Raw genomic sequence first — 24,242 nt, 5'->3', positions numbered from 1 at the left:
TTGGACGCTAATTAGAAGTATTAAATATAATTTAATAAAAAGCTAATTACATAGATGAGGACTAAATGACGAGACGAATCTATTAAGGCTAATTAATTCATAATTAGCAAAATTACGGTAGCATTTGCCCTTTTGCACTTTAGGGTGTTTGGATCCAAAAGTGCAAAGAAAAGTGCAAAAGAGCAAAAGTTTTATACTTTCTCTTTCCCATTCATCCAAACATGGCCTTTGTCGGGCTGCTTCTCCGTCGCTGCATTTTGGGCTCAGCTTGTTTGGCTCGCGAGCTGCTTGCGAGCGGCTCGAGCCAGCTCGTTATAAGTAACGAGCAAAAACCTTAGCTCGGCTCGTTTACAATTTAAAACGAGCCGAGCCGAGCTGAGCCGAGTTAGTCACAAGCCGAGTGAGCTAACAAGCTACGAGCTTTTGCTTTTTGTCCGGTTCTAGTTCCTGATCATCGAAGAGGATAGGTGGCCTTTGTCTCTTCTTTCTCCCAAAGCTGCCATGTCAATCTAAAAGTGCATCCCATCTTGACAACTATCTCGTGTCCAACCTTGTCAGAGATTAGCAAGACAGAATCTGAAAGCAAATGTTTCTCACCCAACTCCCATTCTTGTGCTAGGAGAATGGACTCGTGCAAAACAGGCGCACCTGGCAGCGCTGTCCATACCATCTGGTGCTGAAGCTGCCTCCTTTGAGAGGTCGGATTCAGAAGATCAGGATTATATCTCTTGTCTACATGATCGTGGTCGAGAGAATAGCAAACAACAAAGCCTGTGCCTGCCTACCTTGAAATTCTAAATAGCAAACTTGTGTGATATGTGCAAACAAATCACCAATCTTTGAAAAAGGAATAAGAAATCATTGATTTTTCAATAGTCGCTAAATCCTAGTCACCAATCTTTCATTTTCAATAGTCGCCAAGTCCTGGTTTGGTCAAAAAATTCAAAACTAATTTACTTTAAGTAAAAAATAAAACTAGTACCAAAATTTTTCTAAAAATGTAACTTATCTGTTGGTGCTCTTTGTACCTTATTTATTAAAAAATAATAGGCACAACTATAAATATAAAAACACTAAAAATAGAAATAAATTAAATTAAAATAACTGACAATTAGAATACCAATAGATAGGTTTCACTTTTAGAAAAAAATATAAGGTACTAGTTTCACATTTTTCTAATTTTAAAATAAATTGTTTATACTTTTTTAGACTAAACTTGATTTTTTCTTTAATTTGCAAAAAATGGAAACCACCTTTGAAACCACCCAAGGGGCCAAATATGCCCAGTTTCAACAGTTGAATGACTATTGTTTTCTGATTTTGTAATTGAAGGTTGAAAATCAAACTTTTATGACAGTTGAAGGGTGTAAACGGGACTTTTCAGTAAGATGCACACAAGAAAACTAAAGTCACAACTGGACAGATAACTTGTGCTCAGTTCTTATTGTTTTTCTATTGCTTAATTTATTCTTTTGTTTTGAGCGCATGAGGTTAGGACTTTTATTATTTTTGTGGCCTATGGGTATATTAATAGAAAGTAAATAAGTTGCAAGCGAATCAGATGAAATGCAACTGGGCTAATTTACATCCTCTCTCAGATTTCTTGCTCCTTCCAACTCTACACAATTCATGTTCAGAAGTTGTATCAGGAAACTAGGAGCTTGGAACACTTCTATCTACTGATAGAGACAAGAGAGGAAAAATAAGTTGTTGCCGCAGGAAAAAGTTTCAACATTTACTGAACATTGTGGCAAACAGATTAGTCTAGATGATGACTCATTTAAATCGCGTGCACTTTTCAAAGATGCTCATGTACAAAAACCTCAGTGCCGATTGCCTCCTTGTTGTAAGCTAACCAATCCAAAGTATTTTGCAGAGGGACCCTTGGCAATGAGGGATGTGTGTGTGCCTTTCTCCACAACAGCTCCTTTCTCAAGCACAACAATCAAGTCACATTTTTGGATAGTGCTAATTCGATGTGCCACCACTACACTTGTCCTCCCGATCATCACTCTGTCCAATGCCTCTTGCACCACCTTTTCAGATTGGCTGTCCAGGGCACTTGTAGCTTCATCTAGTAGCAAGATAGCAGGGTTCTTTAGGATGGCACGAGCAATTGCAATGCGCTGCTTTTGTCCTCCCGAAAGATGTAAACCTCGCTCACCACACCATGTGTCATACCCATCCTTGAGGCTGCTAATGAATTCATGTGCATTTGCAGACCTTGCTGCATTCTCAATTTCTGTCTCACTTGCTGTTTCTATGCTATACATGATGTTCTCTCTGATCGTACCTGCAAACAATGTTGGCTCCTGGCTGACCAAACCAATGTGCCGTCGCAAGGCTCGGAGATTGTACATTTTTATGTCTATTCCATCGATCTTCACCACTCCCTGATGTGGGTCATAGAACCGCTCTATAAGCCCGACGATGGTTGACTTGCCGGAACCACTTTGCCCAACAATGGCTGTTGACTTCCCTGGCTGTATGCTCAAGGAAAACTCTCTGAATATGATCACATTTGGCCTTGATGGGTATGCAAAATCTACTCCTACAATTTGCACATCACCTTTTAGCTTCTCTGGCTTGTATCCCTTAGAATTGTCAGGCTCAATTTTTGTTTTGCGGTCAAGAATGGCAAACACCGAAGCGACCGCTTCAGCACCCTTAGCAAGGTCAGTTGTCATGCTGCCTGCATCTGCAATGACACGCCCAGTGCTTACTATAATCATGAAGGTTTGATAGAGCGCCTTGGCTGTAATGTGGTGGCCAGCCATGAGCTTTCCACCATACCAAAAGTTGAGGGGCCATGTGCATGCCATAAGGCCAACGGACGTGCCAAGGGCAAGTCCTGCAAACCATGATTGCCGAATGTTTTCCTTCCGAGTTATATATTGTGCTTGGTCAAAAAGGCGTAGAATAAGATCTTGCGATGAGAATGCAGTGATAGTATGCAGATTTGAGACAACCTCAAAAGATAGTTTACTACTCTTGGATTGTGCCTCCTTTGATCTGTTCGACACGCTTCTTAGTAAGACATTACGAGCATAGAAGCAACAAATAATAAGTGGCTGCACTGCTATCATGACAAGGGCCAAGCGCCAAGCAATAAAAAGACCCATCGTCCATGCAATGAGCACTGCAGAAACTGCCTGGATCACTAGTGCCATTCGGTCACCCACAAGTGCCCTCACCTACAACACAAATAATAGACATTTGTCAAGACAGTCCTTTGAATTCTAGAATTCAGTCTTGTGAGTGAACTTACAATATTGGCATCTTTGGCAAGCAAGGAGCATATGACACCTGTGGAGTTCTCATCTTGATCAAACCAACCAATCTCAAAAGTAAGAATCTTTTCGAGTATTTGTTCCCTGATCCTCTTAGTGAGATATTCTCCCATGGCACCAAAGTTATAATGTTGCCCAATGTTGAGCAATAACGACAGAGCCGCAAGAGCGACAAAGATGAACGCATGGTCCCTTGTTTTGTTCTTTATCTCAGCATGATCTGTCAAGAAATAGACCGAAAACATGCTGCCTATGATGTATGCATACATGGGCTGGATACCTCCAAACAGAGCTGCACTAAAGCTCCCTATCAGTGCATGCTTCCACTCTGGTGCATTAAGCATCAGCAACCTTTTAAAGGATGGTACACGAACCTTTGGCTTCTCGGTACTATCGTCACCTCCTCCATCACCGATTAGCCTGTTATCAAAACATAATATCCTGCTCATGTCGTGGCTGCCAGCAGGTTTTCGTACAGAAGCTGGTGTATAGCCAATTCTACCAATCTGCCTGTTGGCCTCACCACTGGTATCCCCAATCCACTGGAGATGAACAAGAGATGAGTAGAGGCCATTCTCATTGGCAATGAGCTCATCATGGGAGCCTAACTCCTTTACTTCCCCAGACTGCATGACGGCAATCATGTCTGCATTTCTGATGGTTGATAGGCAATGTGCGATAACAAGAGTAGTGCGGCCCATGGAGGCTACTTCAAGCGCCTCTTGCACAACACACTCTGAGTGCGAGTCCAATGCACTGGTGGCTTCATCAAAAAGGAGAATCCTGGGTGACTTCAATATTGCTCTAGCAATCGCAATCCGTTGCTTCTGCCCTCCGGACATTTGGATGCCACGCTCGCCTACCTGTCATTACTTTGGGACATGGTTATATACGAGTTGGAGTAACTAACTATTTCAATGAAGAAGGAAGATGTTCCATGCTCATAATTTTCAATTTGTTAACAGATTACAATATTAGACTAGAGTAACAAATGTACCCATCCATAATTTTTATATGAAATACATCTAGTCCAAACTTACAAGGGCAATAGAGAGTTGAGCAAAAATAATACAAACTTTTGTTTGTAGCTTTCAAAATTAACAAACTATATATTGTCTATATGACTCTCCTTTCTTCTTTCAAACGTGCTTAAGAATCGAAGCATAAACTAAATAACCAATGACTATTCAATTGGTGAGTACATCCCTCCTTAGCAGAGTAACATTAGAAATATTGGTGCAATACTAATTAAGAAGACTTGGCGTGCTCATGTTAATAAGTTTATCAAATGACACGCTACTACACAGACCTGCGGCTGATAATTTTGTGTGCAGGTGTGGGATGGGGGTGTTTAATGAACTCTCTTGAGAGAGTGCTAGTGCTAGTATTTACTAGAAGCTGTTACGCACTGTGTCAAACAAGCAAAAAGCTAGCTGATATGCTGCCCAGACATTGAGTGTAACCCAATCCATGGGGATCATATATGAGTGTAAAATCTTGCAACTATAATCGTGAGTGATTTTTTAGGAAGAATCTATCAAATTTCCTGGGCACCATACCCAACAACCAATAACATAAACATGCATAAGAAAACTAGATAATATAATAGCAAGCATTCATGATTTAACCCAAGCACCACCATAGGTAACAAGAAGGCAATATGCATGACACAGAGAAAAGACTTCCTATGACAGTAGATGACAGAAAAACCCTAGCATATTATGAATATATATGGAAAAGTGCATAATCTTCTCCTTGGCGTCGTGGTATAAGCTGTGTGTATGCAGTGGTGTTTCCGTGGCATTGGTTGCTGATGTCTGCCTAGTGAATTCGGAGCTGCTTGTCACAAATGTGATAAGCTCAGCAAGGATGGCACACGGTAGACTCCGTCATTTGTGGATTGAGGTCGAGTGCTAGTGGGATGCTTCGGGTTAGTTGTTCGGGCTACCATGTTCAGGTTTCTTGCTGATTTTTCTTCAATAAACCGTGCACCTGTGTGATTTTCTGTATTTTTTTTATAAACCGGGCTATTCTTCTTCTTAAGTGAATAGGAGGAGCTCCCTTCCCTCTTCGAAAAGATTTCTAATCGTATGGTCTCGAGTTGTGGGTTGCAGGTAAACTACTAAGGGCGCCCTCAAAAGCGAGAGCAGCGTAGCTGGTGACGTGTAGGTAAGAAAAGTAAATAAAATCAGTAAAGCATGGGAGGATGAACCAAAGCAGAGCATAGAAGCAAGAGCTGTGAGACGATGAGTCTCGAAGCGTGTGCGAGATCATCGCTTCACAGCTTGCTAGCGAGACGGTTTTTCCTCCTCTCTCACTGCCACATTGATCAAATCATCATGTCAGCTATCTACGTAGCGACCCTGTTGAGAACACCTAAGAGTCGATAAATATAACAACCTGATAGAGTACACATCACAAAGCAAACATGGAGAGCTAGAGATTTGTATGTACAGAAGTGAATCGAAACATCAACTCTCTTACTTTTCGTGCAATAGTCTACAAAATATGTACTAGATAATAATCAGAGAAAATTCCCTATATGACACTGAATAAAAATACGGTTTCTCATATGGCACTACAAATTTTTTTTCTCCCTTATTTGACACTGATATTTAACTTTCATTCCTTTTTTAACACTTCAGTTATATTCATTAGGAACTTCCGTCAAATTCAATCTCAATATGTTAGATATTTGGTATTTGGACCAAAATACTACTAATATATGGAAAATCTCTTTTTTTATTGAATAATTATCTAACTAGAGTTGTTAAAATTGGCAAACAAAATGTGCAGCTTTATATTGTCCTTTGGATAATTCATGTCAAATTATTCAATCTAATTGTTGCATATTCTATATATTTCATCATATATAACGAGAACTTCTGTACTAGCTAGATGCAACCACATGAAACTAGATAAGATGAGGGGTAAAATATCTTTTCGGTAGGATATACCAACCAAACTAACGAAGTACAGTCGTTACCAACCAAACTATTGTACTAGATGCAACCACCATGAAACTAAGAGGAGGTGAACGAAAGTAAAATATCTTTTCGGTAGGATATACCAACCAAACTAACGAAAATGTCAAGAAGGGAACGAACAGTATAATCCGATGTCAAATAAGGAACATATAAGTGTCAAGAAACGAATGAAAAATAAATTCTGATGTCAAATAAAGGAGGTAAAAAAGTTTATATCATATAGGGAACCAGATTTTTATCTGACGATGCCATAGCCATATAGGAAATTTTCTCAATTTAAACTTCCAGTAATAGTTACCTGTGTCTCGTAGCCCTGCGGCAGCTGCGAGATGAAGTCGTGGGCGTTGGCCACCTTCGCTGCGGCGACGATCTCCTCCTCCGTGGCGTCCTCCTTACCGAACAGTATGTTCTGCCGTATGGTCGTTGCAAACAGCGCGGGCTCCTGGCTGACGAGGCCCATCTGCGCGCGGAGCCACTTGAGGCGTAGCCGCCGGATGTCCACGCCGTCCAGCATTACCTCTCCGGCCGACGGGTCATAGAACCGCTCGAGCAGCGCGATAACTGTCGACTTCCCCGACCCACTGGCCCCGACCAGCGCAACCGTGTGGCCCGCCGGCACACGCAGGCTGAGGTTGAAAAAGACGGGGCTCTGCGACCGCGACGGATAGTAGAACGTGACGTTCTTGAGCTCCAGCTCCCCGGCGACGTTGTCCAGCTCCACGCCGGTGTCGCTCTCGGAGTCGATCTTGGGCACCCGCCGGATCATCTCCATGATTCTCTCCGCCGCCGCGCTCGCCTCGGAGAAGTACTTGACGTTCGACAGCCCCCACCCCAGCGCCCTGCATTTGGATCGTCCATTAATGGAGCCATCTTCGCACAACGATGAAGCGAAATTCGAGTTGTAGCTTGGGTTACGTACGTGCCGCCGCCGACAATGGCAGTGGAGACGGCGAAGACAGTGCCGCCCTGGCAGCCGCGGTACATGACGAGGCGGCTGCCGTACCAGACGTTGAACGCCCAGACGGCGAAGGTGACGCCGTTGCTGCCGACGGCGACGCCCTTGACGAGCCCCTGTCTGAGCCCGAGCCGCGCGGGCTCCTCGAGCGCGGCGGAGAACCGCGCCACGGCGCCCGTCTCCGCCACGAACGAGTACACCGTGCGCACGGACGACACGGCCCGCTCGGCCACGGCGCCCGCGCGCGCGTACCGCTCCCTGATCCGGCCCGCGAGGCCGGTGAGGACGCGGCCGTACATGACGCCGGGGACGACGAGGAGCAGCACGGACGGCATCGCGGCGAGGGCGAGGCGCCACAGCAGCACGAACGCCACGGCGTAGCTGCCGACGAACATGGTGGCGTTCATCACCAGGTTGGGCACCCTCTCGCTCAGCACGTGCTGCACGGCGAGGCTGTCGTTGGTCAGGCTGGCCACCACCTCCGACGCCAGGCCCGCCCTGAGGTCGAAGAACTCCATGTCCTGCCGGAGCACCGCCCGCAGGTACCGCGCCCGCATACGCGACGCCTGCCGCTCCGCCGTGCGCGCCCAGCAATAGCCCTCTGCAACGAACGCGCGAGCGCAAATCGAACGCAGGGCGTCCGGGTCAGGCACGCACGGCCTCGGCAGTGGCATCTTTCGATCCAGGGTACGGTACTTGTGTGCTTACCTAGGAACGCCATGATCGAGGAGGCAAAGGCCAAGAAGACGAGCTTCCTCACGTTCTGCGCTCGAGATCGATCGGGTCGTCAGTGACGGTGTTCAGAATAGCTTAACTAATTAATTAGTATCAGAGGTGAGGCATGGAACCTATCCTTAATCATATCGGTTACCTCATTGATCTTGGAGCTGAACTGCTGGAGCTGATCGGGGCCATTGCCGAGGTCGTTGGCGATGTGGCTGAAGATGAGCATCCTCACCGGCGTCGACAGGGCTTCGCCCATGGCGCCCACCAAGCCCAGGACCATGAGTGCCACGTCCGCCGCGTCCGCGTGCGCGAACACTGACATGAACGACGACCCTGGCGCTGGTGACGGTGCGTCTTCCTTTGCTGTTGCCATGTGCGTCCGGCGAGCTAGCTATCAGCTCGCAGCCTCGATCCACACACGGCGGCGAGTTGTAGCTTTCTGAGTTTGGGCTTATTGGCTGACGCCCCAAGGCTAGGCAGAACGATAAATAGTCCGTGTTCATGTGGTCAGGTGCGCACGATCGCAGTGAGAGACACATGGCTTACAGCATAATTACCAGGAATCTTATTAGGATAGGCGAAGATGATAATTTCAGCTATTAGCGAGCATCCCCAGCACATCCCAATAGACCTTTTCCAATCTAATGTTATTGGGAGGTGTTTTTACATTTTTCCTATAATCTTATCACAATAAAACGATAGTATTCGGAGAAGAGAACTCTCATGCTATTTAGAGGGAGTTCGGATAAAATATCGGAACGAGTAATATTCAGAAAAAGGAGAGATAACGAGGGACCATAGCTGGAGCAAATTTTTTCCCAACCGTAACAGTCGTAACAGTATGCTAGGAAAAGAAAGACCACTAGAGATGCTGTTAAGTAGTTAACAGCGTATATGCCTTGTATACACGTGGAGGGCGCAAGTCAGTAGCATTTTGTTGTTACTCGACCGTACCTAGCACCAGCGTTAGAGCTGGGCGCACTCCTTTCCGTGGTGCCGGCACCGAGCACTGGCATCCATTCAGAAGCATCAAGTTAGTTGTTTCTTTGCTGTTGGTAATTTGCTTCGCCGCCGATCACTAGCTGACAACTCCAATGCAAATGGAGGATTAATGACAGGTAAATAATTTTCTTGCTCGTGTCCTGAAAACATCCACTCAATTCGTTGAAGAATTGAATATGAAGGGATGCGCACAATTAGACGCCAACATTCTAAGTGCGGGAGATGTCAAAGGAGGCGCGGCGCTCGCTGCTTAGATTAAGTGACAGTACACGGCATGGATGTTGCCGGAGTACAAGCTTCAACAGTAACATCCATGGTGCAAAGGGTAGGTTTCCATAGTGTTCGAGCGGGTAAGCCTACTAGATAACTTTCTTGCTCGTCCTGAAAGCATCCATCCAATAGCAGCCTTTTCTAGATGTTTTTGCTTCGGTTCTATATGTGCAGTACCTTACTATTTTTTTTCTCTCACTGGCGTTACTTTTCTGCCTTTCTAACTTGCCGGCGCATTTTTTTCTTGTTCAATAATCAGGCACTTTATTATTTTATCTAGTAGAGGGTAGAGCTCCTCCATACTCTCTCGATCTGCATACCATGCAGATCTTGCCGCTATAACCCCTTCATGAATATCTTGGGCAGTTATTTAGTCCCCAGCGTGATCGATGCACAGATGCCAACGTACTATAGCTACAATAAATCAAAGTCCAAGGAAATCGGCCCCGATATTATTGGCCCCAGCTTCCAGCTTACAATACCATACATATTTCCTTTTAGGAAGCATTTCGTGATGGTAGCACCGGAAGAGGACAGGGAAATCGCGAAGAAGATGCACCATTTTTATTCGCGATCCGATCCATCAAACTGTACTGTCTCGACCAACGAAACAGACAACTTCTTGGCCTGAAGATGCGAAGGACTTGTGAGTATCTCACAGCCTACGTTCTTTATTATGTTAGTTGGAGGCAAACACCTGACAATCTTATATATTTATGAAAATATAAAAAATGGTACAGGCCGAATACGATTTCTCTCTGCGCATCAACAAATATAAAAGTCGATATGAATAGCCCTGTTCGAAATTTCAGATGCATTTTTAGGGACGATTCATCGGCCAGCCAGCCCGACCCGAAGAGTCCGCATGGGATCGAGCCAATCAAGTATAGTATTTCCTACTCGTCGAGGGGCGTTTGGTTCTGAAAGGCTAATCTTTAATCCTATTGCATAAAAAATTCTTATCATTTAAAAATATTAAATAAAGTATAATTACAAAACTAATTGCAGAATCTCTGGACTTATTCGCGAGACGAATGTAATGAGATATGTTAATCCATAATTAACGGATGATTATTGTATTATCACCGTTGCAAATTATAAATTAATTAGTCCTATTAAATTTATCTTGTGAATTAACACCCATCTAAAAAAATTATAAACATATTATATTTAATATTTTTAAATAATAAAATTCTATTTGATGTGATGGGATAAAAATTTTGATTTGTGCGAAACCAAACGGGCCAGAGTACAACTGCTACTGCTGCCAGGCACCACGATATATTGTATGGTAGCAGGGGGCAACGTGCCAACGGGTACAGCGCTGCACGCTGTCAGGCAGCAGCACACGATCGATCTAGCTCGGTGCTGCAGGCGTGCAGCAGCCAGTGTCGGGACCGCGTTTCGATTCGCAACCGGACCTGCCGCGCATGAGCTTGCACCTGGCGTGCTCCGCCGTCCTCGCCGCGCGCGTGATGAATTTTTTTTTTATATCACCCGAAGCGTGTGCTCCGCATTAATCGGCCGCGGGATAGAGTTCGGCCCAATTTAACGAAGATCATCACAGCAGGCACTAATGGTGGGTATGGGACGTGGGGATGCAACAGCGATTAGTCAGGCATGATTCAAGAGGCGTGCGATGCGAGGATTAGGATAATCTGTTATGATCTCTCTTTATTTATTATATCATCAAAGAGAAGGTCATTTAGACTTCAGCTCCCGCGTCGCCCCTCCCAGACGACACGGGCAGCATCCCTGCCGGCGCCGCCCAAGGCCCTCCCGCTCTCTACCTGGTCGCGCCACCGCCAGAGCCAGCTAGCGGAAGCCCGTGCAGTGGGGAGGACGGCGGCGGCGAGGCGTTTTCTCTCTCTTCTCCTGTCCCGTGCCTATTTTTTTTTATGCGGGTGGGCTGCCGTAGCTGGCATGCTCCGGCGTCGGCGGCGCCAGATCTGGTGCGGCGGCGATGAAAAGCTTACTGCCTGCACGGCTCGCAGGGGCGTATGCCGGCGGTGAAACTGCTTGGTGACCGCCGTTGCTGCAGACCATTCCGTGGCAGGCGCGCGGAAGCGGGCCATGACGGGGAGCTGATTGAGGCGGCGGCGGGGCGAGCTGCGTCAGTGCGCCGAGGGCGGTTGCTCGCAGGCTGCAGGGTGCCTCCCCCGTCCCGATCTGCGCTTCCTCGACGTCGGAGAAGGCGGCTGTCAATGCCCCCCATAGTTTCCCTTTGCGTGGTGGCCATGGGGGAGGTCAGTGGTCCGATGCACCAGACTCACATAGATCGGCTTGTAGGACTGCGGTGGCCGTCAGATGGTTTGCTTGCCCACGGTGGCGAGCTTCGGGAGAAAGATCCACTCGACTGTTGTGTCACGCCAACACCGGCGATACTGTTTGGTCGTCGTTTTCCTCCTTGAGACGCTGTTGTGATGTTTTCTGCAAAGATTAGTAGTTCTCCGGATGAAAATCTAACTCCAGCTCATCGGATGGGCGACGACGGTATTTTCAACATTGTGTTTTCCTTAGAGGCGTCGTCCATAATTCACGTCAAGTTTCTAAACAGACAAGAGATGTGTTAGATTGGTGCTGAGTAAAGATATTGCAAGACTGAAACATGAACGAAGAAGAAGATTAAGACGTAGTCTTCTAGCTTTCTTACGTCGTTTTAGAGTTTTCTTTCTTGTGTTTGTTATCCTTAATTTGATGTTTGAGTGAGCGCTCTTGTAATCCTTAGCTATATATAATCACCATGTGGATATAAAAGGTTGGTTTTTAACCTTAATCTAAAAGAAAATTTATTATATAATCAAATAAGTTTCTATAGTAGAAATTATTTGCCGCATTGAAGAATGGTTCATAAAATGTATCGCAACTCAGATTATACATTCACTGGTTAATAATGTAAATCAATTTAATCAGTTTGTAACTTACTTATTCGCCATTTATTCATGATGCTATACTATTTATTAGACTAAATTATTTGCATGTAAAGTAATTAATTTGTGACACGGACACATTTGTTCTCCACTAAACCACAATAATCAAGACATACTGTGCATGCACAATCTGATAAAAGCGATATATCATCAAAAGTAAATATATAAAATAAGACGATGATGGCATTCCACAGACAAGAAAGGTTGAAAACTAAAAGAAATTATGAATTCCAAACTGATTTATCCAAATAAAATTTTGATTCTACCGTAGTGCTTCTTGCGATGAGATCTTCAAATGAAGATCACACTTGATTATATTTAAATAATTTAAAAAATATTTTTAATATAGAATAATTAACTTTAACTATTGCGAATAAATACTTAAATGACGGGACCAAATAATTGCTTTATGCGAACAAAAGATTAAATATAACGAACAAAAATATTTGACATTGCGACTATTTAAAAACTAAACATCACCAACAAATAAGTCCACATCATGGAACAAGATGGTCTATAAATTAAACAAATAGTTTAACATCATAAACAATTTAGTCTATAAAATGGACAAATGCCTCCACAGATGAGCGTATTCTTTACATGGAAAACAACATGAGCATGCTATCATGCAAGATGAACAAAGGGAAAAATGAGAGAAAAGACAGAAAAAAGGAAAATGTACAAAATTATAATAAAAATAAATAATAAATTAGTAAATTAATATAGAAAATGAAAATCTAAAGTACAAATACATAGTCTTAGTTGCAAAGCGTGTATAGATGGGTTGAAATTAAACTTATATATAATAATACATGCGTGTTTCTTAAGGTGATGGTGGCATATTCTATTGCTTCTGGTGACAGCTAACCACACCCTCCATAATTTAATATAATATATTTTTATTTATTATATAATCAAATAAGTTTTTATAATTGGACTATTTTCCGCATTGAACAATGATTCATGACATGTATCATAACTCAGATTCTACACTAATTGGACAATAATGCAAAGCAATTTATCCAGTTTGTAACTGATTTATTCTCCATTAATGCATGATGCAATTGTTGCCACAATAATTGTACGGTGAGTCTTGCATAGCATGACACGCTAAGGCCTGGAAGCTCTGGTTATCTCCAGTGCAGATCATGCAAATTAGGTTAGGGACATGCCAGTCAATTTTACCCGTAATTGACAAGGAAAAAAAATTTAATCAGTAAATAATAAGGAACGCACCAGCTGGGATTCTGAAGGGCTCCATAGAATGCATCGGTCAAGACGTCCGACACATATATTTACGCATCGGCTGCAAAGCCGATTCATGATGAATCAACATTAAGAATAAAATCTTCATAATTAAATATATGTATAATTAAACTAAATTTATCATCATCATTAGTCGGATCGGACTTAACCGAGACAGTGCTAATAGCAGGACGATAAACCGAGCATAATTAGCCAATGCATCTAGTTATATCAGAACTTATGCTTATCATTAAGTTCAAAATTGGCTAAAAGAGCCAACTGATGCTATCAAGCTATCGCAATCATGTTATCATTATTTGATAAACTAATCTAGTTGATAAGATTTGACATAACATTATTATTCAAAGATCAGACCTAACCGAGACAGCTTGAGATAATAAAGTTAGACAAGACGAATTAGCTAATAAGATTAACCGCAACGAAGACTAAGATTAAAGATAACTCAATAGTTTTAGTGAAAAACAATGAAAAGATCGGCTATTAGATTGCAGGTTATATAAGAGTTGATAAATCTATAATTATCACTATATAAAATATGAAATCTATTAAGAACTAGCAAGAGGTCTAACGATATAGCCTTACGAGAACTTGATAGAAATCAATAAATTGGTAGATCAAACTACAGCGATGCGCTGATAATTAAATCCTATAAAATCTGATAAATACAAACTTACTAACAAGCCGGAGATCGATCCGATGCAGCCCTACTTGATGAAAAATTCATCGAGAAAAAGCGGGAGATGCGTCGCCTTTGATCAGCACTACATCCTCCTTGACGGTAATCCCTAACAGTTTTGACCCGGGATTCCTCATCAGCTTCATTTTCCTTCTATAAATATCTCTACAAAATTTTAGCGTCAACAATAATACTATTTCTTAGACTAAATTGTATGTTTGTGAAATAATTTATGTGCGACATGGAATCATTTGTTCTCCATGTTCAACTATTTGTTCACATGCTGAACCATATTGTTCACTAATTTGTTCGTAATTCTAAATTATTTGTTCGGTTTGTAGAGTAAATTATTCGGTATAATGACTCATTTGTTTGTGATATTGTTATATATAATCAAATGTTCGTAATGTTCAATATTTTATTTGTGTCGACCAAAGTTATTTATTTCATATTAAAAAAGATATTTTTAAAAAAATGCTCCAAACATGGTCGAGTATGATCTTGCTTTGAAAGTCTTTGCATAAGAAATTGACTAAATTCTCTGTATGCCACTAAAAATTTAACGCATCTTTTTTGTGCCATCAAAAATTAAGCCATCCCCTCAATGCCACTGAAAAATATAAGTTCATCCCTTATATGCTATTGCCGCTATCTCTATCCAAAAGTAGATTATAACACCGTTTAATCGCTGAGATCTTTCAATATTTTTCCGATTATACCCGTCTCCAAACCATATCCTTATCCAGTTTTCCCCAAACTCTATCCATCTCCCACCGTCGAGCGCCCCGAAAATCCAGTGTCGATCCCAGCTGGATCCCGCGCGGTTGCCTGGTCCCGTCGCAGCTCCCGCTCGGCACGAGTCCCGCTCGGGCCCGCCTGCCCGCTGCTTGCCACGAGCTGCTCGAGCGGAGGCCGAGCTCGAGCCGGGGCGCGTGGCCGCCGCGCGCTCGCGTGGCCGCGCGAGGGCCCCCTGCCGTTGCGCGCTCTCTTGGCCATGCTCGAGCAGCACGTGGGCCCGCCTGGCCGCCGTGCGCGCTAGCTGCTGGGGGAGCAAGCCCGCTTAGCCACTGCGTGCCCGGTTCCCACGCCGATTCCCGCGCTGATTTCCCGCACCGAGTCCCCAGCTGCACAATATTCGGCTCAGTGGGGCTGCTACGCATGAATCGGCAGATGTTTCGAGGAGACCATGCTAAGCACGAGGGATGGGGACGCTAAGCAATAACCTGGATGGTTCTTGGCTTCTCAGGGTGAGTTCTTCATCCATTCTTTTTTTTAATGCTGGATTATAAAAACAATAACCAGTAACATTAGAAAATTAGTTTTGATAGGCCGTTCATTAACAGGATGGACCGTAAGTCAAGTTACTCGCTCGAAATCAGACTCAGTTGCAATCCTACGCTACAAAGCGTAGGAAGGACATTTCATACTTCAGTTTCAGCAAGATTGTGGATTCTGATCTATGCAATTTCAAAAATCTCATCGAAAAAATTGTTAATCAGTACCCTCATAGTTATCTGGAAGTAGTGCGTATTTTTTACTATGAAGATGTTAAAAAATGCTTCCCACAAGTCACAACAGAACATGAACTACTTGAAATGTTTAGCAAGCATGTTGACAAGAAGGTAATTCGCATGACCCCTGCATACACTGATCCCACATATGTTGTACCTGTCCTTGAGTGCTACACCCCAGAAAATTCAGATGTGCTTGATATCCCATGCACCCCATCTATGGCTTGTCCATTACTTGCAACAGCAAGCCAGTCCAATGAGCCAATATACAGCCAATATTCTAAACCAAAAACAAGTCAGCCCGCTGAACATAGTACAAATGAACGTAGCACAAGTGAACCTAGCACAAATGAAACTAATGATGCCCCTGATGGTGATGAATATTTGGCAAATCCTGAACCACAAAATGAATATATGGGTATTGATGATGAAGGCTTGTACTTAGCTGTTCATAAGACACATGTGGTTGAGGAAAGTGACTCTACGTCTGATTTTAAATCTGACGAGGAGTATGAGGAGGAGGATGATTTAGTTGGCAAGGATCCCTTGCCACCTGTGCCATTTATGGCCTATGATCGAGATGACCCACCAATGAGAGCAATTTAAGCTGGCAGTTTCTCAACATGACATGAGTTTGAGTATGACACTAAAAAGAGTGATCTAGAAAGATTAAGAGCTTATTGTTCAAGGAAGGAAGAAGAAGGGTGCAGGTGGAGGTTGCATGCTTCTAAAATAAAGGATGAAAAAACCATAAAGGTAATTGCAACTATGATTGCTGCTATTTTGTTGCTTGTTCTATTTTGCAACACTTCATAATTACTTGATTTCATGCTAGGTCAAGAAGAACCCACGTCGACATAAATGTTCTAGTGCAAGAAGAAGCAAGGTTGTAAAGAATGCAACAAAATTTTGGATCTGTGAACAAGTGAAGGATTGGCTAATGGAGGATGCAAGTTTGAAAGCTAAAGAATTACAAAGGAGGATAAAGGATAAGCACAAGGTAGAGGTTCCTTACAAGAGAGTGTATGCAGGTAAAGAATTGGCACATGCACAATTATTCGGTAGTTGGGACAATAGCTTCAGTAACCTATACAATATCAGACCCGGGGCTATGGGACTGCGCACATGGCGTACATATTTTAGGATAAAGGGGTGGGACATGCCTGCACCCAACACCAGTTGTAACTGCTCGTACAGGAGTAGGACTAATCGAAACAGAAGGAAACTCCCTGAGTCGTACTCGGACAGGATTCCTAAGCTAGTATCGGGTTAGGATTTTTTCATGTAATCATGTCCCCTAGACTATATAAGGGCGGGTAGAGATCCCCTCCAAATCAAGACACAACAACATATCATCTAAGACAATACAAACAACCACACACGACATAGGGTATTACGCTCTCGGCAGCCCAAATCTGTCTAAAGTTTCGTCTTACTTGCACCTTCGAGTTCCTGATCTCGACGACACCCCACCTATAATCTACCACCTCGAGGGTATCCCTCGGTGGGCTTGGAGGTTAAACACCGACAGCTGGCATGCCAGGTTGGGGTGTTCATCGAGCATCCACCGGCAAACTCGATGGCATATTTCAACTTCACCAGCGTCATGCTCGACGAGGGCACAACTTTCATCTTCGGCTCGTGAGTTTGCGTTGCTGATGGCACGGGCAGTTTTCCTCGGCACCTTGTCGATGATATGAAGCCAGAGGCATCTGCGGCAAGCCAACGCAGTGGTCTCGATGAGTTCATCGACAACCTCGACGAGACGCTGCTCCCTGATCTCGCCAGGGAGCTCGTGGATGAGTCCATTTTCAACGCGACTTCAACTCATGCTGTACCAGGACTCCTCAGATCAGATCTGATTCAGTCTGAGGATCTATGTACCTGATTACCTTTTGGGTTACGCAACATGGCCACTGTTTACCAGAAGGCCCTGCGATTCGAGACCCTCTCTGCATTGGAGGAGGATTTGGATCGCTTGCTCAAGATCGGAGATGACTGCTCCGACTACTACAAGGAAGCTACGAGCAAGGATCATGCTACAACTACTTCGACTTCATGAGGACGCTCGGTGACCCACCAACGACTGCTTCGACTACTCGTCTCGACTACAAAACTAGTCGGGAGTGGGTCTGACACTATCGATAACTAGTCGGAATTGACTCTGACTAGTCGGGCTTCATCAACAAACCGTCGCGGCTCCATCAACGAGCACTACGGCTTTATCGACAAGTCGCCCATGAATCAACCTAAGTCATGCTTTAATATTTTTCTAATTATTTTTTATATCTCTGGATATTAACCATGCGCCTCTGCGGCCACACCATAATTGCGTTCTCGACTACTCATGCAGCTCCGGGCTTATAGTCGGGACTACACCTAATGGGTGTATAATATGCGCTCCACGAGCGTTCTCTTCTTTCCCGCAGCGCCGACTGTTCTAGTTTTCTCTTAACGGTCGCTAAAATACCCGGGTAGCACATGCTTTAATTTATGAGACCTCGACTCTTCTGTACATCTATGTTCCTACTCATGCATGCGGCCATGCTCCCTTCGTTATGGGCTACGTCTATCAGGGATCAGGTGCTTAAATGTAATAGGCTACCTATCCGGGGAATTATATGATCTAGCAAGATCAAGACGCGAAAAATTTTATATGCATTTTATAATGTTGGGATTCACTCCCGATTCGATATCATGTATATCAGTTTTAACATATTTTATGTTTACCTTGCAGGGGACCAGACCTGTATCATGCCGCTGGGTGAGGTATGCTCCTGAAAGCTGCCTTACTTGGCCATCACTTCATCGGCATAGACCACTCGGCGTGCTAGCGGCGGCTCGGCTGACCCCCAGGCTCGGGGGTTGGCGCTGCCGACCATGTGGTGTATCTCCTCTGACTCGGCCGGTACCTACACTACTCGGCGTACCTTCGATGGCTCGTCTAGCTCCCATGCTCGGGGGTTGGGCGCGACAAGGCACTCGGCGTACCTTCGGCGTCTCGTCTAGCTCTTGTGCTCGGGGGCTGGGGGCTGGGCGCAGCAGGGCACTCAGCGTGCTTTCAGTGGCTCGTCTGCTCCCATACTCGGGGCTGGGCGCTGGAAACAACTCGGTGTACACTATGCGGAAGTTGAAGAGATTTTCTCATTATAAGATTTGTTTTGAGCGGTCATTTAGGATTCCTTTGGGGAAGTTATTTGTTTAACCATTTCTTCAGGGATCTCATTCCGAAAAAAGAGGTTTTCAAATTTCTGAACCTATTTGCCCATTTTAACCATCAAGTTAAATTCTTAATTTTTTACACAATGCATACCACGACTCTTTGGATCCTTTTTTTTTTTTCAAAATCTTGGGATTTGGATTCAAGGCTCGGGGGCTGCAAGACACGTATTATTGACGGCTTATTTTTTAAAATTTTGGAAGATAAGAGCAGAAGATTTAAGACTAATTTGACCCTCAGCCTGATTCTTCGATTCAGCCTAAAGCTCAAGGCTACTCCATATGGAGTGCAAGTTTCATCGCACCTCATATAAAAGAAGACTTAACAACTACTCAGGGTATGAACACCTCACAGCCTCGATGCAGCCAAGAAAGTACTTAGAAGACATTTTCAAGATGGAGTTCGAGAGAACTCGATGATGCCTTTAGAAGGACTCGGAAGCCTGCAGTACTCGACTACGAAGAGTTTGGGGACTTGTTAGACCCGGATCACGGGACTGCGCATATGACGTACATATTCTAGGATAAAGGGGTGGGACATGGCCCACACCCTACACTATTTGTAACCACTCTTACAGGAGTAGGACTAGTCGGAACAGAAGGAAACTACCCGAGTAGTACTTGGGTAGGACTCCTAAGCTAGTATCGGACTATAATTTCCATGTAATCTTGTACCCCAAGACTATATAAGGGCAGGCAAGGATCCCCTCCAAACCAAGACACAACAACACATCATCTAAGTCAATACAAACCACCACACAGGATGTATAGTATTACGCGCTCGGCGGCCCGAACCTGTCTAAAGTTTCATATTCCTTCCACCTTCGAGTTTCTAATCTCAACAACACCCCACCTACAATCTACCACCCCAGGGGTATCACTCGGTGGGCTTGGAGGTTAAACACCACATACGGGTTTAAAGCTGAGATGGAGAGGTGCTGTCGTGGAAGTTTTGTTGTCATTGATCATCATGAAGTCGATGGAAAAAATCAGATTTAATAGGCTATTTTTTGCTATGAAACCATACATAGAAGGCTTTCTCAAAGGATGCAGGCCTTATTTGGCAATAGATAGCACATTTTTGACAGGAAGGTTCAGGGGGCAACTAGCATGTGCAGTAGCTATAGATGGACACAATTGGATGTATCTAGTTGCTGTTGGGGTGATGGACTCAAAAGCAAATGAAAATTGGACCTGGTTTATGCAAAAGCTTAGAGATCCCATTGGATCATCTGAAGGCTTAGCTATATGTACAGATGCTGGACAAGGAATGATGACGGGAGTTAAGGAAGTGTTCCCAGTTGCAGAACATAGGGAATACATGCTACATTTGATGATAAACTTCAAGAAAAGGTATACGGGAAAGATATTTGAGGACCATCTTTAGGCAACAACATATTCATGGGCTCGATACTACTTTGAGAAGCATTGGAATGCAACGGATGAAGAAAATCTAGAAGCAATGAATTATATAGGGCAATGTCACACTAAGATATGGGCAAGAAGTTAATTTTGGACCCATTGCAAGGTTGATTGTGTCACAAACAACTTGGCCGAGTGCTTCAGCAATTGGGTAAAGAAGTATAAGATTTTGAATTTGGACAACTTTATGGATATGATTAGGCAACTTATTATGGATAAGTGGGATATTAGAAGGGATGTCTCAGCAAAGATTGAAGGGATCATTTTGCCATACATCATGAAAGAGTTGAGGGAGCAAAGCAGGAACTTGGATATGGATGTCTATAGAAGTGGAGCTATTCTTGGAGAGGTGGGTGTCAAAGGTGGCAGTGGCTACAAATGTGTTGTCAACCTAGAAGAAAGAACTTGTTCATGTAGGAAATGGCAAGTATCAGGGATTCCTTGCAAACATGATATTGCGTTCATCACATATCTTAGGGAACCTCTAGAGAAATATGTTGACAACTATTATTCAGTCGATAAATTCAGAGCTGCTTATGAGTCTCTCATTCCTGCCATGCCTGACAAGGCACAATGACGGACAATCTGATCATGGTTTTTCATGCGTCCACCACTCATAAAATCTACAATGGGTAGAAGACAGAACCAGAGGTTCAAAGGATGTACAGAAGGCAGCACAACAAGAAAGAAAGGGTCACATTAGTGCAAAGTTTGCAAGAAATATGGCAATCGCTGGTATAAGTGCAAGGACGGTGACCCTAACGATATAGCAGCTATGCTAGCTGAAAAGTAAGCACTGTACCCTTAACTTACCAGTAACTCAAACCAACTTGAGCTACTTCCTACACGTGAGACAACACCACCACCTGCCACCTCCAAGCCCAGGGAGAAGAAAGCTAAAGGCAAGGAAAAGGAAACAGGAAAGAAAAATAAAAAAGAAGTCTCGGCGCCATATGATAGTCCTGCAATGAGTACTAGAAACAAGACCTCTCAACCAAACAGCCCTGCCTCTCATACCAGAAGCAAAAGAAAGCTTCCACTTACTGGTATGAACTAGTGGTGTTGCAGATTCTTTTCTGTGTCACTTCCTATTTTTGTTGGTCTTTGTGACACCAAGTCTAGTGTTCTTTTACTAAGCTTATTTCAACTAGTAGTTGCTGCTACTGTACCTGTATAGCTGTTTGTATAGAAGCAATGGCTGGTTGCAATGATGCTTGTATGGACATCAATGGCGACTGGTATGGCTGCTTGTATGTACAATAATGATGCTTTTATGGACATCAATGGCTGCTTATATGACTGCTTCTATGTACAGATATAGACAACTATGGTTGTTGACCGGTTGCTTATTTGGATATCAATAGATTCTTGTTCTATGCATGTATGACATCAGTTAATGTATGGTTCCATTTGGTTTGCGCATTAGTGAATCAATAAACATGGAGATCTCAAAAACAAGTATGATCTGTGCAATATGCATTGGTGTGTGTTGCTTCTTGTGTATACATATAGACTATTGTTGTGAATGCAATGACATATAAGGGATAGTTCATCTCTTCTCTTATAGGGGTAATATTATCTTTTTTACCTTCAGTTAACGGTCACATGACTGTGCTGTAATGGCACATAAAGGATAGAGTTAAAATTTTCAATGGCATTGAGGGATGGTTTAATTTTTGATGGCATGTAGGGGATGAGATAAATTTTCAGTGGCATACAGGGATTTTACGCTAAGAAATATAATGCCGCATTCAAAATTTCTTTAGAATGTTCAATTTAAAAGTTATGATTTTTTTCAAACCACATATGGGATGAGGTTATCATTTGTTTTTTTTTGCATGGATGCAGCTGGGCTCTCCTCTTTTATCAATAAATATAACAGTGGCATGCATAGAAATAGTCCTAGTTGTAAAGCATGTACATGTGGGCTGAAATTTGGTCCATATATAATAATACATGCGTGTTTCTTAAGGTGATGGTGGGATATTCTGTCGCTTCCGGTGACAGCTAACCCTCCACACCGAGGGCATTCCAAAAAGGGTCGAGTTATATGTCAGTCAGAATGTGAAATTTTTTTATTGGCATCTGAAGAAGCCCGACAGATATGCAACACATGCAGATTATCCACTCGACCATAATCATCAAGACATACAGTGTATGCACAATCTAGTGAAAATGATATATCACCAAAAGCAAAAATATAAAATAAGGTGATGATGTCACTCCATGCACAAGGAAGGTTGAAAAGTAAAAACTAAAAAAATTTATAAACCGACTATCTCAATTAAATATTTTGATTTCATTGTAATATTTCTTATGATGAGATCTTCAAATGAAGACCATACTTGACTACATTTATAATAATTTTAAAAATAGAACAATTAACTTTGACTATTGCGAATAAATACTTCGACAACTGCAATAAATGATTACTTTATGTGAATAAAAGATTAAACATAATGAATAAAAGGATTTGACATTGCGAGTATTTGAAAACTAAACATCATGAGTACACATCACGGAATAATATAGTCTACAAATCAAATAAATAATTTAACACAATAAATAAATTAGTCTACAAAATAGATAAATGGCTTCACAGACGAACATAGCTTTTTACATGGAAAATAAATGTGTCCACAACACAAACATGTCATTATCCACAACATGAACACATCGTTATGTAAGATGAACAAAGAGAAAAACAAGAGAAAAGATAGGAAAATAAAAATAAAAATGTAAAAAATTATAATAAATAATAAATAAACAAATGACTATAGAAAAGCAAAAGCAAAAGTAGAAACAATAAAATAAGTATACAAAAGAAAAGAAAATTAGTCCTAGTTGTAAAGTGTGTATAGCTGGGTTGAAATTTGGCCCATATATAATATAGCTGGGCTGAACCACTGGATCCATGTTGCTGAGGACACGTCCTTCCGCATGTGACTTGGATTTGGAATACAATCCGATTAATGAGTTATGGCCAGTCTAGAATGTAATCTTTATTACATATTAAATGGTATTATGTAAATGAAAAATGTGTTTGGTTTCAGTTCTACGTGGAATGGATTAGACCCGTCCTATTTTTTTAATTGGGTTGGTCTCGTTTGATGTTTGGTTAAGAGGTTGAGGATATCCTTTATTTTCTATTTGGTTGCATGTATGTGGATGTCGGTTGAGATGATTATTTTCACACCTGCTCACCTTGTTCCTCTTCCCTCCCTTCTTTCTTCCACCTCTTCCATCCCTTCTTCCTTCCATTGGCTCTGGCCGCTGGCCCCTTCATGCTGCGCTAGCCTGTGCTTGTCGGCATGACCCGCTCGCCACTCGTCCGCACTGTATAAGGGTTGATCGCCTATAGCTCTAGCACAATGAAGACATATCTTGGTGATACTGCTCGCCACCAAAGTGTCATGCATTATCACCGAGATATGTCTCCACATTCCCCCGACAAGATAAAATCTTATCTTTCTTAGTGATATCTTCGCTATTATTCTTCGGTTTCCTTTTCACGGCATGGACGGCTACCCCATTGGGGGTACTCAGCCCTTTAATGAATATCTGTAATGGCCAAGTGACAAAGCTCAAGTATATGGCTTCCTTGCCTAGTTGGTAGTTAGTTAGAATAAGCACTCGACAGCCAGGCCAACAGAATATACACCGAACCAAGCCGGCTCTGTCCATTACCCTTCGCGAGCCAAGCTTTTTCCGTTGCCTGATCTTATCAAGATACGTACCCTGAATATCATGACTGTTAGTTATTGTGACTATACTTGACTTTAGAACAAAGTTACTGAGCTTAGCACACTTTGAGTACTGAGCTTAGCACTAGTTTGAGACTCACAACGCACATATCTCAACACAGGGGGTTCGTTATTAGCTCAATTATTAGCACCCACGCGAATATTAATGAGGCAAACAGATCGAATAGTGACAAGATGAACATAACCCCCGGTACAGGCCTGCGTATAATTTGACTAATGTTCGT

General features: G+C 43.0%; 2 protein-coding genes across 3 annotated transcripts; one reads left to right on the top strand and one right to left on the bottom strand.

The window, feature by feature from the left end:
• Positions 1 to 1,727: 1,727 nt before the first annotated feature.
• Positions 1,728 to 8,331, bottom strand: LOC112897560 (putative multidrug resistance protein). The gene is made up of 6 exons (XM_025965896.1): positions 8,104 to 8,331; positions 7,941 to 7,995; positions 7,197 to 7,833; positions 6,576 to 7,116; positions 3,269 to 4,153; positions 1,728 to 3,194 (listed from the first exon to the last, which is right to left on the bottom strand). The coding sequence occupies exons 1-6, from the start codon at positions 8,329 to 8,331 to the stop codon at positions 1,824 to 1,826; spliced, it is 3,717 nt and encodes a 1,238-aa protein (XP_025821681.1). The 3' UTR covers positions 1,728 to 1,823.
• A 6,656-nt stretch (positions 8,332 to 14,987) lies between these two features.
• Positions 14,988 to 18,834, top strand: LOC112902720. Of its 2 annotated transcripts, XM_025971887.1 has the most exons (4): positions 14,988 to 15,349; positions 16,307 to 16,369; positions 16,449 to 16,644; positions 18,351 to 18,834. In XM_025971887.1, the coding sequence occupies exons 1-4, from the start codon at positions 15,305 to 15,307 to the stop codon at positions 18,392 to 18,394; spliced, it is 348 nt and encodes a 115-aa protein (XP_025827672.1). In that variant the 5' UTR covers positions 14,988 to 15,304; the 3' UTR covers positions 18,395 to 18,834. The 2 variants fall into 2 exon arrangements, 1 of the variants encoding a protein (XP_025827672.1); XR_003230645.1 differs by lacking the exon at positions 18,351 to 18,834 and having other exon boundaries at positions 15,446 to 16,369; positions 16,449 to 16,852.
• The last annotated feature ends 5,408 nt before the right edge of the window (positions 18,835 to 24,242 follow it).

Source organism: Panicum hallii, chromosome 1 (genome assembly GCF_002211085.1).
Source record: "Panicum hallii strain FIL2 chromosome 1, PHallii_v3.1, whole genome shotgun sequence".
NCBI lineage: Eukaryota > Viridiplantae > Streptophyta > Magnoliopsida > Poales > Poaceae > Panicum > Panicum hallii.
This window is presented reverse-complemented; position numbering and strand designations above follow the sequence as displayed.

Bases quoted from the DNA above. Each gene is read 5' to 3' on its own strand.
- LOC112902720 (XM_025971887.1), top strand. From the start codon at position 15,305: ATGGGGACGCTAAGCAATAACCTGGATGGTTCTTGGCTTCTCAGG. The intron at 16,370-16,448 runs GTAATTGCAACT...ATTTCATGCTAG, and splicing joins AGGATGAAAAAACCATAAAG to GTCAAGAAGAACCCACGTCG. The intron at 16,645-18,350 runs GTAAAGAATTGG...TTTACCTTGCAG, and splicing joins TTACAAGAGAGTGTATGCAG to GGGACCAGACCTGTATCATG.
- LOC112897560 (XM_025965896.1), bottom strand. From the start codon at position 8,331: ATGGCAACAGCAAAGGAAGACGCACCGTCACCAGCGCCAGGGTCGTCG. The intron at 7,117-7,196 runs GTACGTAACCCA...ATCCAAATGCAG, and splicing joins GCCATTGTCGGCGGCGGCAC to GGCGCTGGGGTGGGGGCTGT. The intron at 3,195-3,268 runs GTAAGTTCACTC...TTTGTGTTGTAG, and splicing joins TTGCCAAAGATGCCAATATT to GTGAGGGCACTTGTGGGTGA.